The following is a 17107-nucleotide window of genomic DNA, read 5'->3' as shown; positions in this document are numbered from 1 at the left end:
CTTACAGTCTATACAGACTCCTCCCCCATCATACTCCCCCGCTGTGTTCTATGTGTCCCTTACCTTACAGTCTATACAGACTCCTCCCCCATCATACTCCCCCGCTGTGTTCTATGTGTCCCTTACCTTACAGTCTATACAGACTCCTCCCCATCATACTCCCCCGCTGTGTTCTATGTGTCCATTACCTTACAGTCTATACAGACTCCTCCCCATCATACTCCCCCGCTGTGTTCTATGTGTCCATTACCTTACAGTCTATACAGACTCACAGTCTATACAGACTCCTCCCCCATCATACTCCCCCGCTCTGTTTTATGTGTCCATTACCTTACAGTCTATACAGACTCCTCCCCCATTATACTCCCTCGCTGTGTTCTATGTGTCCCTTACCTTACAGTCTATACGGACTCCTCCCCCATCATACTCCCCCGCTGTGTTCATGTGTCCCTTACCTTACAGTCTATACAAACTCCCCCTTACCTTACAGTCTATACAGACTCCTCCCCCATCATACTCCTCCGCTGTGTTCTATGTTTCCCTTACCTTACAGTCTATACAGACTCCTCCCCCATCATACTCCCCCGCTGTGTTCTATGTGTCCCTTACCTTACAGTCTATACAGACTCCTCCCCCATCATACTCCCCTGCTGTGTTCTGTGTGTCCCTTACCTTACAGTCTATACAGACTCCTCCCCCATCATACTCCCCCGCTGTGTTCTGTGTGTCCCTTACCTTACAGTCTATACAGACTCCTCCCCCATCATACTCCCCCGCTGTGTTCTATGTGTCCCTTACCTTACAGTCTATACAGACTCCTCCCCCATCATACTCCCCCGCTGTAACTCCCCTTACCTTACAGTCTATACAGACTCCTCCCCCATCATACTCCTCCGCTGTGTTCTATGTGTCCCTTACCTTACAGTCTATACAGACTCCTCCCCCATCATACTCCTCCGCTGTGTTCTATGTGTCCCTTACCTTACAGTCTATACAAACTCCCCCTTACCTTACAGTCTATACAGACTCCTCCCCCATCATACTCCCCCGCTGTGTTAAGACTGAGCCTCATTGCATCCACTGTGGCATTATATACACACTCTGTGGAATGGCCATGACAGTTGCATTCTGGAAATCAAAAATAAAATTAGTCAGACTCATTTCTTTTCAAAAAATAAGATGTTTTTGAAAAATTATTTCTAATCAAGCAACACTTACAGGAAACTAGAGGCAAATTCTAAAGCTAAAATTTTACTTTCACATTTGAGGCCATTGTTCCCTGGTCGCCATGGTTTTTGGTAGTAGAATTCACAACATTTTTCACAATTATTGCCACAAGTGTTGTGCTTGCACTCACAATAAAGCCTCTGTAGTAAAAGAAAAGTTAACATCAAAAGAGTGTCATTTTCATCTTCTTCCCATCACTTAAGTACTGTGATTGTAGGGATAAAGACATGTACTTGAGTCAAGTTTTGCATTCTACATGCTTACTGCTCAAACAGATTTTGAATGGATCGAGGTATTGCAATGAATAATATTTTGTGATTTCTTTACTTCTGAAAAAATGACTTCAAAGTGAATTCTTTGAGACACAGAAATTGCAAAATTTTACCTCACAGATTTATAGAAATCTGTAACATTGATTTCTTCATCTTTTATTTTACTTATACATATGTATCAATTCACGTCAGTATGGTATGACACTTTGGATGCTTACATCTGAGTTGGGTCGAGGTAAACAAACGGAAGCATGACCATAGCAGATACACTGCCCTCCAATGGAAATATCTTTGATGGAATAAAAGTACTGAAACAAAAAACAATCCTGATTCAGTTGTCTAATCAAATGTATAATGGAATAAACTATCTTTTGTGTAAATAATTTGAAAAACAAACTTAAAAAAACACTGGAAAAAAGCTCTTTTTGACTGTGACCAAACCAAATATCATTGTAATGATAAAGCACGGAGCAGAAGAATACATGTACTTTTAAGAACATAAGCAACACAACATGTATTCTTATTCAAGTCAGTAAGGTCAGAGTCTTACCCTCCTGGTAACAGATGCATCGATGAACTTGAGGTCACTGGATGACCTGAAGGTCATGAGGTCAGCATTGAGTGTCCTTATCTTCTGTAATCTCAGTCTGACATAGCGAGCTGAGGTAAACTCCTGTTACAATTTAAAATACTCATAAATAGATCTACTGCATATCAATTATATCAATTACACCTCATAAATCTAAGGTACGAAATATGGAATAAAAGAAAATGACAGATGATATCTACTTTAAAGAAATACAAATGCTGGGATTATGATCATTACAAAGAGCTAAGCAAAAAATGAAATGTACTTCATAATGCAAAGCTTTTGAACTCAACATCAGTTCAACAAGGGATAGAAATTTTCTGTACTTTAAAGTTTTCCACATGAAACATGTATGGTGTCCACTGCCCAAAGAAGAGGACCCCCAAATATGTTTAATGGAAGTTATGGAATTCTGAATTGTCAGAAAATTTAGTTTTGAATCGATCAATGAACTAAAGTCTCCAAAGAGCAGTTTTACAGTATGCTTCCTGCAGCCTCGTTTTTTATCAATCCTAAACATGTGATACAATGATTGAGTTAGACTAATTTTTATGGATATGTCTGTAGTTTGCCTTTGATTGACAAGAGCAGATTTAATGACTTCTTCTGTGGAGTACATGCATTTGTTTCAAACCTGTTCCCTGGAGGTTATAAATTTGAAAATTAGGGTCAAGATCCATTATTGTAACAATTCACACTGTCTTTTAGATATCTACTTTATTGCTCGCTGATACAGTAAGTAATTGAAAAATTGCATGGTCATGTAATTTCTATATTTAGATGCCAAAAATTATTTAAATGTGAAATGGATGAAAATGAAAATCTAGTGATCACATAAAGTCACATTGATACAAGTGATATTGTTTTAATATGTGGGAACCACTTATTGTTGATTGCCAAATTTTTTTTACAGATTCAATGGCACTTAATTAAATGGATTCAATTTCATGAATGGTAAATAAAGATAATGTTTTATAATTCATTGAATTCTTAAAATTTGTGGATGAGGGGTACCCATAATGTTAAAAAAACTGAGCCAACATGAAAATTAATGATTTACAGTAAGGAACCTAATTCATCTTCTGATAACACTGGGAATACATCTACTTGAAAATTCCAATTTTTTTTAAATATATGTTTTACATGTACCTAAGCCTTCTCACTTTTCATGCAACAAACACAAGACAGCCAGTGTGTCAGCGTAATCAAGTTAATTTGTCTTAGTCTTCAACTATTAACACTTGCATGCTGTGTTTAAGGGGTTTTTTTTTGCTCTGAAACATGTTTCCCATAAAATGGAATAGTAAGTATAAAGGTCTGGTCGTAGAGTGGGGGAGCAGGACACTAGTGGATCCTAATTACACAGGTATGTCAGTGTTTATTAGAATGGGATTAGAAAGGAATTTCTACCACATAAACTTTCTGGCTTTTTACGATCAGCTGTGGATCATCTAACTTGGTAATCAGAGGAGTACTTTGATGTCTGTATCAGAGTAAAGACGCTCCATGAAACAAAGGGGCCTCAATAAACAGACAGAGCAGCTTACACTCAAAATTTTATCATCACACTATGATTCATGTTCATGCACAATATGCTGAGGAAAATTAGCTTAATTTACGGTAATTCTTACACCTTCATCACACAAGTAGAGAGATAGCGCATCAAATGAGTGATTTGATATCATCAGCACTGATCTTATATATATATAATCACCAGCAGAGTTGGGCTCGGATTCTTTACTCCCGGTCTCCCATTGACAAGCGATATGAAAATCTGCACAAAAAGAAAACAGTCAATACTCTAAGTTATCTAAATATACAACCTTTCTTTATTATCTTTTATTCTTCTCACAAAAAAAATTATTACTAAATTACATGTATATTATAAAAGAGTATCCAAACTCTATTCTTCATTGCAAAGAAATCAATAATACGGGAGTCGGACTCTGACAACGTATAGTGTGCTCAAAATTTATGAGGATTGCTTTGTGGATTTCAAATAAATTTAATTCTATTTAAAGACTGTACTTCTCCATTTTCCAGTGGGTAGATTTTTGAGTATTTTGTTGTACAGATAACCTCGTCATCTCTGAGGTAGGTGGGAATTTTACGACTGGCCTTTATGCCGTACAATTTTTTGCAGTCTCGATTTCGAAGTCCAAAGTACTGCCAGGGCTGAAAATTCACGCCATCAATGGATCTTTCCAGAATCCAGTTCCCCGGCCGTGGGGAGTTGGCTGCCTTTACTATGACGTAAGCTACCTGGTAAACCTAGAAAAAGAACAAAGTTTAAGTTACAAGAACACTTGAGAAATAGAGAAGGGGGGGGGGGGGCTGTGGAATCTTTTAAACCTGTAATGAAAAACCAAATTACATAAAAGTGATAACTTAAAAAATCCTGTTTAAAATTCATAAAATAAGCTGAAGGTGCAGGGACCACACTAAATGATTTTTTCTCATAAATCATAAATCATAAAAGTCTGAGTAAGTGATCCGACACAATAAGGCTATTGATAACTTTGAAGTAAACAAAATCAAATAAATATAATCCCTGTTTATGGGAGAAACAGGTAAAAGCAAATGTACCTCACATCAAAATTACTTTCACAGAACTTATCAATAAAAATTCCCATATTTTCCACATTTGTAGCGAGTTAATAAGATTTCTGCAGTTCAATAGTTCTGTATCTCAAGTTCCGTCTCTTATTGTGCCAATGCACCTGTGTTTTCTGTGCAATGATACAGAACAACAAGGAAATACAAATCACCAAAATTTTCCAAAATGTCATTTATTTGTTATTTCTTTTGATCAACATACTTGCAACAATACAAATAATTATGTGAATGAAAATCCATTTTTTAAATGCCAAACCAACTCAAGAGGCTATAAACACTCATTTTCTTTTTACAAGAAAAAAAAACCTTGGACATTGTTCTATTAAAATTCAAGCAAATGAAGCGTGAAAGATTTTGAACTTGATTGAAGTTCTCTAAATTTTTTCAATGCATGCTTTGTTAGGTTTCGATTTTTAACTTTGATTTTCTGAGCTGATATAAAAGCTCTTGTTAAATATGAAACACAACGCAGACCTGGAGTTAAAACAGAATTGTGTTTAGTGCTCTCTACTCATAATATCCTGAATGTAAGAATGTATTATATAATATCATAATTTCATAGACATATTCTCCTAGTGTGTAAAAAAAAAAAATCCATATACTTCCACTACTAGTCAAACAGTTAAAAGTTTTCAAAAGCGATTTCAATCTTGTGAGCGATTTCAATCTTGTGAGCGCTTTCATTAATCAAGTCCTTCATTTGTTCATATGTCTTCAAAAGACAAGTGCTCTGGTCAAAAGGTGACATTTATGTGACACCTTTAGTGTTCCACTGACACATAAATGACTTCATTGACTTGCATTGTAAATAAATACTCTCTCTCTGTCCAAAACTCTTGTGCATCTCTTCATTTCGTTTCCATTTTTATTCAATTTCATAAAATTTAATAAAATCCCTTATTTCCAGACATTTATCTCATTCCCTCAAATTACCCCCCCCCCCAAAATTGTTCAGGTATGCTAGAGGTAAGAGGTATTCTATGAATGCTATCAAAAAGAACAAAAATAAGTCACAAATTAAAAAGAAATATTAACTCATAATGTGATGTCCACTGGTTCCAACAGAGAAATGTAAAAAAAAAAATCTTTAAGATTGTCTAGTCCTGACTTACACTGTAAGCTTATTTGCCACACACTGACAAGATGGAGTAAAGCAGTGGGCTCACTGGATTGTGTTTGTTCATACTTTAAATGATATTTTATGGCTGTGGTAAATTTACTTTGTCGTGTAGATGAAAACTCTGAAAGAGTAATCCTGACCCCTGCTAAGATAACTGGAAAGAAAAGGAATATCAACTCTTGTCTATATAGAGCCTCTCCAGACAGACTTGTGGCCAGCTACTTGACTAAGGAATTTATTACCAGGGTGCATTTCAATTCCATTTTTTAAAAAGCAAATTTCTTCTGATGATGATAGATTAACATTCTGAGTTACCTATGCCCCTCTGATTTTAGACACCCCCTACAATGCTGTGTTTATAAAAAAAAAATCCGAATTTCAACAGGTCGACTTCTATCTATAGAAAAATGACACCCCAGTGTATTATCCCATTGAGTTGTATGTGATGATATGTCATATCAGTCCAGTAGATTACTCCAAAACAAACAATAAACATACATGTAACAATGACATAATCAGGTAAATCTATATACTTTCTAGGGGAGATGAACTATGACCCTTATCAGCTGTTAAACATAACTGTCTCCAAAGCTATAGTCCATTTCCCATTCTGAAAGCTATTCCCGGGATTCAAGGACTTAAATATGCCTGTAAATCATCACCATATCAGCCCAAATTTCAATTTGGCAAGTGTTAATGGCTAAAAGCTTTTATTAGTGGATCTAATTTGCACCTGCCACCTAATGTAGAAATGGGGTCACCCAATACCAGACTTCTTAGTATTCAGAGCAGATTGGCTTAAACAAATTTGTAATACATTTTTTTTTCTATGAGCATATCCTTTATAAATTTGTTGAATTAAAAACCTTAAAACACATGTGTAATGATCTAATTTTCCAAAGTTCAAGGTGCCCGATTTTGTAAATCTACAAGACGACTGCAAAGAAACCAATTAGCTTGGATATGTATACAATCCATGTTTTTAAGATAAACTTATTAACATCATATAATGCAGTTCTAAGACATCTAATAATCTTTTTAACCCTTTTTCTTTATGTATCACGAACTGTTTTGGTAGGGATGAAAGACTTGAGTTTGCATGGTCACAGTATCACGTCTTAATGACAGTTTGAAGGTGTATTAAATTATACACAGAACTCTGTAATTATATATTCACAGTCAGTCACATACTATTACAATAAAAACTTAAATTCTAAACATGAAACAGAATAAGGGCATTGCATGTTGGCAAAAGAAATACTTGATGGGCAAAATATAAGGCACTGGAGAGGTGTGATACTCGATCAAAGAGTTCAGATCTTTATGACGCTTTACAAAGTGGCCTGCCCAAAGAATGACGAACAAATTGACCTGATTAGGATCCAGAATTCAGGGGCTTCATACATGACAACCCTCCAACCACTGCTCAGATGATATACTAAACACCAAGACAAACATTTTACACACATATTTACAAGGTCTCTTTCAACACTTAAATCCCTGCAAATATTGGACTCTGATAATGCTATGATAAATGGAGGCGATTCTTATCTCCCTTGGAGTACCAAGTTCCAAATACCAATGTAGGCTACATTCATGAAAAAGGTGAGGGAGACATATATGTCAACACAATAAATCTATAACTTTTTAATAAAAGACCTCATTTCTGGTCTTCTACAGATTGCCAATGCTTTCCCCCACGCTAAGAAAAATCAAGAACTTGGCGACATCTAATTTTGTTTTAGAACATTTCAGGTGTCTCCAAGTTCACCTTGGAAGAAAAAAAATGAGACTATGGAGTACACTTTAATTAGCTTGTGAGGTGCGAGATAGGGTAATTGTAGGGTAGGTGACATTTCAACCCACAACACTCCGAAAATGAATGGGTTCCAGAGCACTGCATTATGTGTATCCAAATCTAGCCCCAAGCATGCAACACCCATGACTTTTTCTTGGTATTAGGCTTGAATAATATTTTTTTCAAACTTGCGGTTAATGCACATATAAGGCTTTACTTTATAATTGTACAAATAATTGACAAAATCTTCACCACAGAAGATATATATGACATCTAAGCCCTGCAGTGAAGACAAACAGAAATTTTTTTTACTACCTTAAAGGGACAATATAAACTTGGTAACTATCATAATTCTTTATATACTGCTTTAATAAGACATTCAGCGGTATAAACCTACTCATTATTCCGGGTATTGACCATCTGGATTTATTCTTGCATAAAGATGTGTCATTTTTAATCACTCTTGGCAATGTAAATGTGACTGGGAATAAAAACTATTTCCATTTCATTTAATTCAGCTGTATTGAGAAACTTTAATTTCTCCCCGAGCTTTCTTAATGTTACCCTATAATTCCCGTTCTCATAGGCTTCCCAGGTGTGGTCTAATCAATTCCGATTTCTTCCACACAAAAAACTGCACCCACGACAATGACAAACAAGATCATAAATTACATATCAGATGATGTGTGAGACTTTAACAGGCCTTCTTTAAACCGTTTTATGCTCCATTTAGGACCAAATCATGCAGAATTGACATTTGTACTTGTTGAATGGATGAGTTTTGGAAGATAAGACAATTCTGACTTCCTTAATTTCTCTGTGTCATGTGATTGTCGGTGAATTAGGGATGTAGTCGGTGGGGGCTTCAGACTCTTGTATTAATTACTGATCTGCATCCCTGTACAACCTACAGATAGCCTGACACTAATGAAGGGTGTCTATAAAACCTCAAAGCTTAGTCTTCTACTTAAAACAATTAAACCAGAGAGAATGGCAAACCATGTTTGCACTCAATAATATGGGCTGGATGAAGTGCATTTTACAAAAATCAATTCATCGGCACAACTCCCTTTCTGAATGGAGAGTGTTGGAATCATCTTACTCATTTAGAAAATATTTCAGTGATTTAACTTGCGTTTGAATTCGTTCAATCTTAACAATATTTGTTTTACAACTCTCAAATTGGCTATTCATCACTATGAATTGTCAATAAAATGTAAAATGAAAGATGTGTCATAATGCATGATGAATAAACCTGTTGTAAATTTTAATATTCCCATGCTTTATTACAACTACAAAATCTTGTAAGGATTTAATATGCTATTGTCCATTTCATAAAAATTATAAAGAAACGGCTTACTTTACTAATCATTCAATGGATCAGAATTTGAAGACAGGGGAATTCAGAGTCATTAACCCTTAGCCTTTTTATGGCTTCTAAGTGCAGTCAAAATTCAAATCTAACACAGCATGAAAGAGAAGCTGTTAATTACAGTGTGTGAGAATTCAAAGAAGATAATGAACTACACCAGATTAGATAACTTAAGCTTTGCAGTGGCTCTTTAATGAGATTTGTAAAGAGTGCAAGCATCATGGTATTTAATGAGAAATTATATACTGCTTAAGGATTTCAAACTGAAGGCATATAAATTCTAAAATTGTTGATGATCGACTGTAACAAACAAAGCTTCATGATTTTTGTTCCTTTTGGTGAAACTCCATGGATATCCTTTACCTACCAAAGAAATTTCGAATCTCTCTCTCTCTCTCTCATTATTTCATGAACTAAGAGGATTAACAGACATTTTTCAAAATTAATCTAGGTTAATGCATCTGGATATCATAGTCTGCTTCTCTAATCAATAGTCAAAATTTAATCTGCCCCACTGCAAAAGATCAGGTTTGAATGACTCAACACTGGATGGAATTCCTTAATCCCTTTCTTCCAATGCTTGCTCTGCCTCTTTGTCATGTCTGCAAGCTTTAAATGACTTCATGCATACAGGTAAGTTTAATGGGAAGGTGCACACAACTTGAAATACCAGTCATCAAACTTACAGCACAAAGGCATGAACCAGTGTTCTTGTGCAAAACAACATTGCATTTCAAAGGCTTTAATAAGTGAAACAACAACACATTCTGTTCAACTAAGGATTCTTATTTCTAATGAAAATCTACAAATATATTGATATCTCTTTCTACTGAATAGGTTAATCATTTATCATAAGGTGTAAAGATACAAAGCTTGTATAGTTGTATATTTGCATAATGATTTGTAAGCCTGCATGTTTTACTACATTTCATTACTTTCCTTTGGTCGATAAGATTAGAACTATTTCTTATGTGAAATTAAATGATGAGATCTTTTTGATCTCCATGCCAAAATCATAACTTTTCAAGCTTTAACACCGAATATGATTTCATTTGCAAAACAAGTGTATTTTTTACTTTTTTTTGTAAAAGTAAAAAGTTATGGAATTTCTTACTCAGTTCTGTTTGCTATTCCATATATGTCATTGATAGATACCATATATATTAATTTTATTTTTTCAAACAATTTCATAATTTTTGATTTTTATGACATTGACTCCTGCTCCATAAGTAACAAGAGTCAAGGTCAATTAAGACAGCTGTTTAATGTCTGTCATACTAATCATATGTCAAAAAGATGTTTCACTGGGTACAGCTGGTTCCTTAGTATTAACATTTGTATAAGTGAAAAATAACATTACAGACACTTTGGGGCTACTTAACACCAAACGATAAACTCAATGGCATAAATTTTGTCACACAACAACCACTATTTACATAACAAACTGTTTGTGCTAATCAAGAAATCTGAAGCACACATCATCTTTGATCTTCCTTGCATCAAACAAAGTGTCTACTTCATGTTAAAGAGATTGCTTTTATTCCAGTTCCTTTATACTTGGTGTCTACCTTTTTATACCATATTGTCTACCTTTGAAGAGATTTCTGGGGTACATCACAGAAACATGGAGATAAGATGCCAATCTTTACACACGATGGAATTTCTTCAATAAAATTACAAAATGTTGAGAATATAAAATATACAATGGAACCCACATGATTTTATTTCAGAGTGTAGTATGACAACAGCGATTCACTCAAGAACACAATCAGAATCATCCTATCAATATAGTTGTCGTAAGAATACTAAATTGTACAAAAACTTTAAATATCAACAACATTAAATCTCCAATCTGTAATGTTAATTTGGTATGCACAAAAACAAGTTGCTCACAAACCGAAAAACAACAAGACACAACAATAGCCCAAAAGGCGACCTTACATCAAATCATATTTGACAGATACTTTTCAGCAATGAAATTTAATATCTGTTCAGAAGTAAACTCCTGGTATTGGTTGATATGCACCTACCTTGTTGTACAATGTGAAACGTTTAAACGTTTAAAATAAAACCATTCTATCAAACTTCTAATGTCTGACACCTGAACTAATGCAAAATCAATCACATAGGGTGTGATAACATTTAAAATATTTAACTTCAATGATGCATTTTGACAAAGCAGTTTAAAGGTCACTCAAAAGTTGATCAAATATGACCAGAATCATTTTAACCATACTTCTATTTACATATCAAACATTTAATGTCAGGGCTGTCTGTTCTACAATAATCCAGCAAGGGCACCTTTAGACACCAGTTACTTTCTTTTCTAGTTTCAATGATTCAAGAACTTTCACACTCTTGCATTAAATTGCATTTTCTGTACTCGAGTATATGATTTCCTTTTTCCCTCCATTGTCATTTGTGATTTAAATCTGAATCTCATTTAAATGAGATACATTTTTATCAATACTGGTATACCACATCAGATATGCTCAGATATTTTCAGATGAAATTTTTTAATTTTGTCCCATTATCAAATTTTTTCATTCAGAATTTATGTGGTGTGAGAATGCAGCATAGGTAACTGTTGGCTTATTGCGGGATAAGATCAGATATGATTCAATTTTGCACAGTTGAGATTTTCCTGTGGTTTTTTTCCCCCCATAAATTTGCTAATTTTTAAATGAGACATTTAAAGAACTTCAAATGACACTGCCATAGTTTTTATTACAGTAATGATTAATGCAGCTCACAAACTGACCTTTCAATCTAAATGCAACAACTCATGGGATATTATATTCATATAGACTCAGGATGTGGATATAATATGACTTTTACTAAAACTAAAAAAGAAATTGGGTCTAATGTCTCAACTATACCTGCTTGAGGTCAAGGGTAATTGTGACATAGTTAAACTTTGCTCCGTTGGTGAGGGTGGGACTTTGCCACCAGGAATTCCTCCCATTTATAGCATTAGTTATTGGATGTCGCTGTCTTTCATCTCGGCTTCTAGCGTCGCAGATGTCACAATGCGAGTTCGTGTACGGGAAAATCTTGACATGGTCTACAAGCTTACAGAACACTTCACTCTTTTCTTCTCCACAGGTTGCATTAACACTTATGGTTGACCTTGTTGCCAAATTCAGAATGTTTGGGAATAATCCAATATCATCTGAAAAAACAAAAACATACCCGTAAACACCTTGAAAAATATCATTCAATATCACATAATGGATTGGTGTTGTAATTTCTCTCTTTTTTTTGTAAGAAGAGAAAATACAATACATGTAAATAACTTTTGTGCTTTTGTAAGAGAAAATACAGTCAAACTCCCATTATCTCAAACTAGATATGGGACTCTTTAAAAACTTTGAGATATCAGAGTATTCTTGATATAAGAGACATAAGTAACAGAGATTGGCAACTGATCGAAATCTCGCAGTTCTTATTGTAAAGTATTCCCAGTTAAAATCAGTATGTCTTTCAAATACACAATTATATCAAAATATAAACAGCTAAAACCTATTACCAAAACATTATATTTTCATGAGTTTATGTCTAATAAACAATATTAAAAGAGTTTTAGGCAGCAGTTGGCAACCCATTGTCCGAGTATATTAATCTGATTTTTCAATTTTTTGTTTCAAAAATGCCTAAAACCTTTGCACATTTTTCATAAAAACCAATATCCTTTTGGTTCAAGATCATTATCTCAGTTTACTAATATTGAGTTCTCAAAGTAAGGTTGGTCCCGTAACATTTTTCAACAACAGAACACGCTATAGTCTGTCCCAAGTTATTGCTTCCATCACTTTTTGATTATTTTTAATAAAAATACACATACCTGTGAAAGAAATGCTGTTGAAATCGATAAAAGGGAAAATATCCAAGACATCTTCATTGACAAATTATCATTTTTCACTCATAAAAGTTCACAGGAACAAAAATAGATTTCTTACGGAGATTTATAATGGGAAATGTTTACATCTTTTCTCCATTCCGAATTCACACGGAATACCTTGCACAATTTTCAACGTTATCATCCGGGCATAATTATGGCTGATGCAATGCAAAATCCCCGTAGACTTTCTATTTTGGGATGTGTATTGAAACCTGAAGCGGTAGAGGGGGCGTTTCATAACAGATAATCTGGACATTTTACATATTAGTGGATGAACGTAGTTTAAGCACAAAGGTATTTATGACTATCGAAATATCAAGCGAAAAGTGATGGAAGCAAAAACCCGGGACAGAGTATAATGGTGAAGTAGCCAATCTCTGTTCTTTATGTCTCTGGTGATATCAATGGTAAAACACTTCAAAAATAGGTGGTTGGGACATACAAATCACTTCGACATATCCATTATATTCGAGATATCAGTGTTTGAGATATCAAAGTTCAACTGTATCCTATTATAATCAACACTAATCTGGCATGTTTTTATAAGATTGTAACGGTATGGGAGAAATAATGACCGACCAGACCAGGATTCGAACCCGGGCCCCCTGAACCTCTAGTCAGGTGCTCTACCAACTCAGCTATCTGGTGCCGGTATTCGAACCGGTCTGACCGTCACATTCCTCCCCCCTTAAATGATCTTCGTCTTCGAAGATCACCTCAAGCTCTTCCCCTGGCAGGAGTTCACCTGTCAGTTCCAGGGGTTGGTCACGGCACCAAGTGTAACGGGATGGGAGAAATAATGACGGACCAGACTGGGATTCGAACCCGGGCCCCCTGAATCTCTAGTCAGGTGCTCTACCAACTCAGCTATCTGGCGCCGGTATTCGAACCGGTCTGACCGTCACAAGATAATGTGTTATAATTTGAGAGAGGACAAGCAAAATTGTAGTTGTAAGATGTTAAAATGACAGCTGGTGAGCCGAAAAGCTGTATGTAATTCCTGCTGCAGTCGTCCGAAATGTCGCACTGTAAAGTATTACAGTAAAATCTCTTGAAAATCTAGAAAATCTCGAGAATATCTAGATCTATAGGCCTATATATAGTCTGGTGAGAAAAGAAATGCTGTCGCCACTTTGTCTCATTTCGTATAAAAAAAAATACCACTACATCAATAGCGGCTCTTAATGATCGTATTCATAATTCCCATCGATAACAACATAAATAAAATGACTTATTCAAGTTATTGAGTGACTGAAAACAATTTTCATTTTTCCCTCCATCGTGTCATTAGGTAAGCCGTACTTGAAATTTCATTAGATGGTACGTCTTCTTTTCGAATTCGAAACTGATATACAGCTGGAATACGTTCAAGAAGATATTCACCTTTTTTTTCAATTCGCAATGTTGAATGGGGCAATGGGGAATGCAGGCACGTAGCATCGGGGGGGGGGGGGGGGGAGGCCCCCCCCCCCCCACTTTTTCTTGCAGCAACTAATTTTTTTTTTAATTTACATATAAAAAATTGAATTATCATGGAGTTGCCCCCCCCCCCCCATACTTTTTGGGAGTATGTAACAAATTGATATCAAACTAAGGAAATTAGGAGTGAAATTGGAGTTATAATGAAGTTATAGATATACTACGCCAGCGCCCCCCCCCCCCCCCCCGGATTATGATTCAAAATTTCCTTCTTTTTTTTTGCTTGTCAAGATTTTTGGGATGAGTATGCCCCCACCTTTCAAAAACGATGCTACGTGCCTGGAATGCACGGACTCTTGACCAATCTTTACATTTAGCAATTTTACTAATTAGTATTCATGTACGCCATCGACATATTGATATGATATTAATTTTTAGCCTTGATATGCGTATGAGAATGCTTAAAAATGGAAAAAATAATTTTGTGAAAGAATACAGTCAGCCAGACTTATAAATTTGATTAGACTACACATTTATCATAAATAACCACGTTGCCTCACCATGTAAATCATACAATTTGTTATATCGGAGAATCTTTGCCACTGAGCCATATTAACTAGTTAAAGGAACCATATGCCACTATGTTGCTGTTTAGAAATTTTATGAAATCTCTCGTAGTTTAATAATTCGAGGACAAACTATAGTGTGTTCCTCATCAGCAAGATACTTTCTTTCACCTTAATCGACTTTCTTTGGGGCTCACCTGCGCGCTCTCGCAAATGCCCTCACATTAAAAGGGAACAAATGGTTTAATTACAGAAACCAAATAACAAATTTTTACACATAAGAGGGACTTCACACAAAATTCTTTTATCTGTGGTTTCTACCGTTACAGTGCTTATGCGCTAAACCAATAAAACGTCAATTCATTTCTCCAATAAAGGCCACCGCTCCAATACCCCAGTGTTGACTGGGGTGGGTACCTGAATGAGTGAAATACGGGGCCTTATCGTAACTTATTTCCTGAATAACTTTGTCAGCAAATAAAAGGTTCAAAGTACGGATTCCGTGTTACCATTAAATTTTCTCTGTTTGTGCAAAACATACTGTATATAGCGAATCTGCATTAATACCATACAACCTTTAATTGATGGTGCAATGACGAAAAAACATTTTTAAACTTTACAACGCCCACGCCTTTGATTCAATGCATTCCAGGGATGGACGCATTGTTTTTGCATGCGATGCAGAGAGGGGGTGCAGATTATACATGCACTTTCCAACTTTCTTTGCATTTGACGAAAAAAAAAATCAATTTCTATACAAACGCCCATACTTCAATTCAACACTTTTCGCCATGGCTTTTTTGCTAGCAATCGTAAAGAGAGAGAGAGAGAGAGAGAGAGAGAGAGAGAGAGAGAGAGAGAGAGAGAGAGAGAGAGAGAGAGAGAGAGAGAGAGAGAGAGGGCTTCACAGTTTACATTGAAATTCATGCAGTCCGACCTTCGCCCCTTTCAATGACTGAAGAAACGTGTTTAATAGTTTTAACGCCTTGGTAACATTTCTGGTTATTTCTTCAATTTCTATGGACAGGGCAACTGTTGGGCGACTATTAACTCATTTCGTCTCAATCTTACCGCCTCTTACAGCACTCAAAAACAGATTTGGAGAGAGATTATTAGATTAACATCCTGTTAAAATATTCAAAAAGATTAGAAGGGTTTTTTTTTTTGCCTGCACGTTAGTGTAGAAAACAGAGCATATTAATGTTTAGAAATATTTCATTTAGCTTGTCAGTGTCACAAGAGTATAGGAATTTATAGGCACAAATGTAACGGACAGTAGGCCCCGCTACAATAAAGACCCACACAGAATTAAAAAGTCACAATTCTTTGGATGTAGACTTAAAATAGTAAGCCACTAATTCACTACAGATTATAAGAATTAATAAAAGGTATACAAATTATCTTCTACTATAAAAGTTACTCGGATTATCCGCTGTATTGCAGGTGGTCCGCGTACGGTCTTATATCTTTTATTTCTTTCATGTATTCTGATCTAATTTTGAATGCATAAAATCCCGTTTAATCAAGGTATAAATAAAATCGAATTTAGTTCAAACCGCAACCTGAGATAAGGTTGTGTCACACATACTTTTTTGACAGGTAAACTTACCTTGGCATTCGATTGCAGGTAAAAATAGAGTCCAAAAAACAAAGACAAACCAGGTGTTGGAAACCATGTTTTTACCACAAGACTGGGACACATAAAATCTACCCGTCTGCAGGAAAAGTCATTTTATCCATTGCTTCCTTCCTCGCATTTACGGAGAAAGCAGACGCTCTCTGAATTTCCCGGCCCGTCACGCATGGGAGAACACACTCTGACCGTAAAAAATACCACTATAGTCTGTTTCCGGTCTTGTACCGACGGAATTTGCCGAGAAAGCAGAAAAGAAAGGAATGATGACTTACATGGTTAACGAATTAAAGCGCAAAGTCCATGAAGATCAATTGCTTTCCTATTAAGTTGTGGGCCATTAATCATAGTATGATTAAAAGAATATATTGGATTAATGTAAATATGTCTAATAATTATCAATTACAAATTCACTTACAAAGTTCTATTGACAATAAAAAAATTATTTCAATTTTTTGTTTTACATAAACAGATTAACATGTTAACAATGTAAATACTAAAAGTTTATTTTTATACTGTATATTTTGTAACAATTCAATATCATAATTTTTAAAGAGGAGAAAAAGTTAGATAATAGGCATAATGTATGTGTAT

General features: G+C 35.3%; 1 protein-coding gene across 6 annotated transcripts in view; it reads right to left on the bottom strand.

Annotated features, from left to right (window-relative positions):
* LOC105339670 (laminin subunit alpha-2) overlaps positions 1–16713 on the bottom strand; it is a 44109-nt gene extending 27396 nt beyond the window's left edge. For 3 of the 6 annotated variants that reach the window (XM_066067300.1, XM_066067303.1, XM_066067302.1), the window contains exons 1-8: positions 16490–16712; positions 11874–12166; positions 4117–4359; positions 3803–3862; positions 2050–2172; positions 1718–1807; positions 1256–1367; positions 1010–1128 (exon numbers count right to left, since the gene is read on the bottom strand). In XM_066067300.1, the coding sequence (XP_065923372.1) occupies positions 1010–1128; positions 1256–1367; positions 1718–1807; positions 2050–2172; positions 3803–3862; positions 4117–4359; positions 11874–12166; positions 16490–16556 (1107 nt within the window). In that variant the 5' untranslated portion in view covers positions 16557–16712. Of the gene's footprint in view, positions 1–1009; positions 1129–1255; positions 1368–1717; positions 1808–2049; positions 2173–3802; positions 3863–4116; positions 4360–11873; positions 12167–16489 lie in introns of all 6 variants that reach the window. The other 3 variants (XM_066067305.1, XM_066067306.1, XM_066067301.1) reach the window with 2 other exon arrangements.
* Positions 16714–17107: the final 394 nt, after the last annotated feature.

Source organism: Magallana gigas, chromosome 7 (assembly GCF_963853765.1).
Source record: "Magallana gigas chromosome 7, xbMagGiga1.1, whole genome shotgun sequence".
Classification (NCBI taxonomy): Eukaryota; Metazoa; Mollusca; class Bivalvia; order Ostreida; family Ostreidae; genus Magallana; species Magallana gigas.
This window is presented reverse-complemented; position numbering and strand designations above follow the sequence as displayed.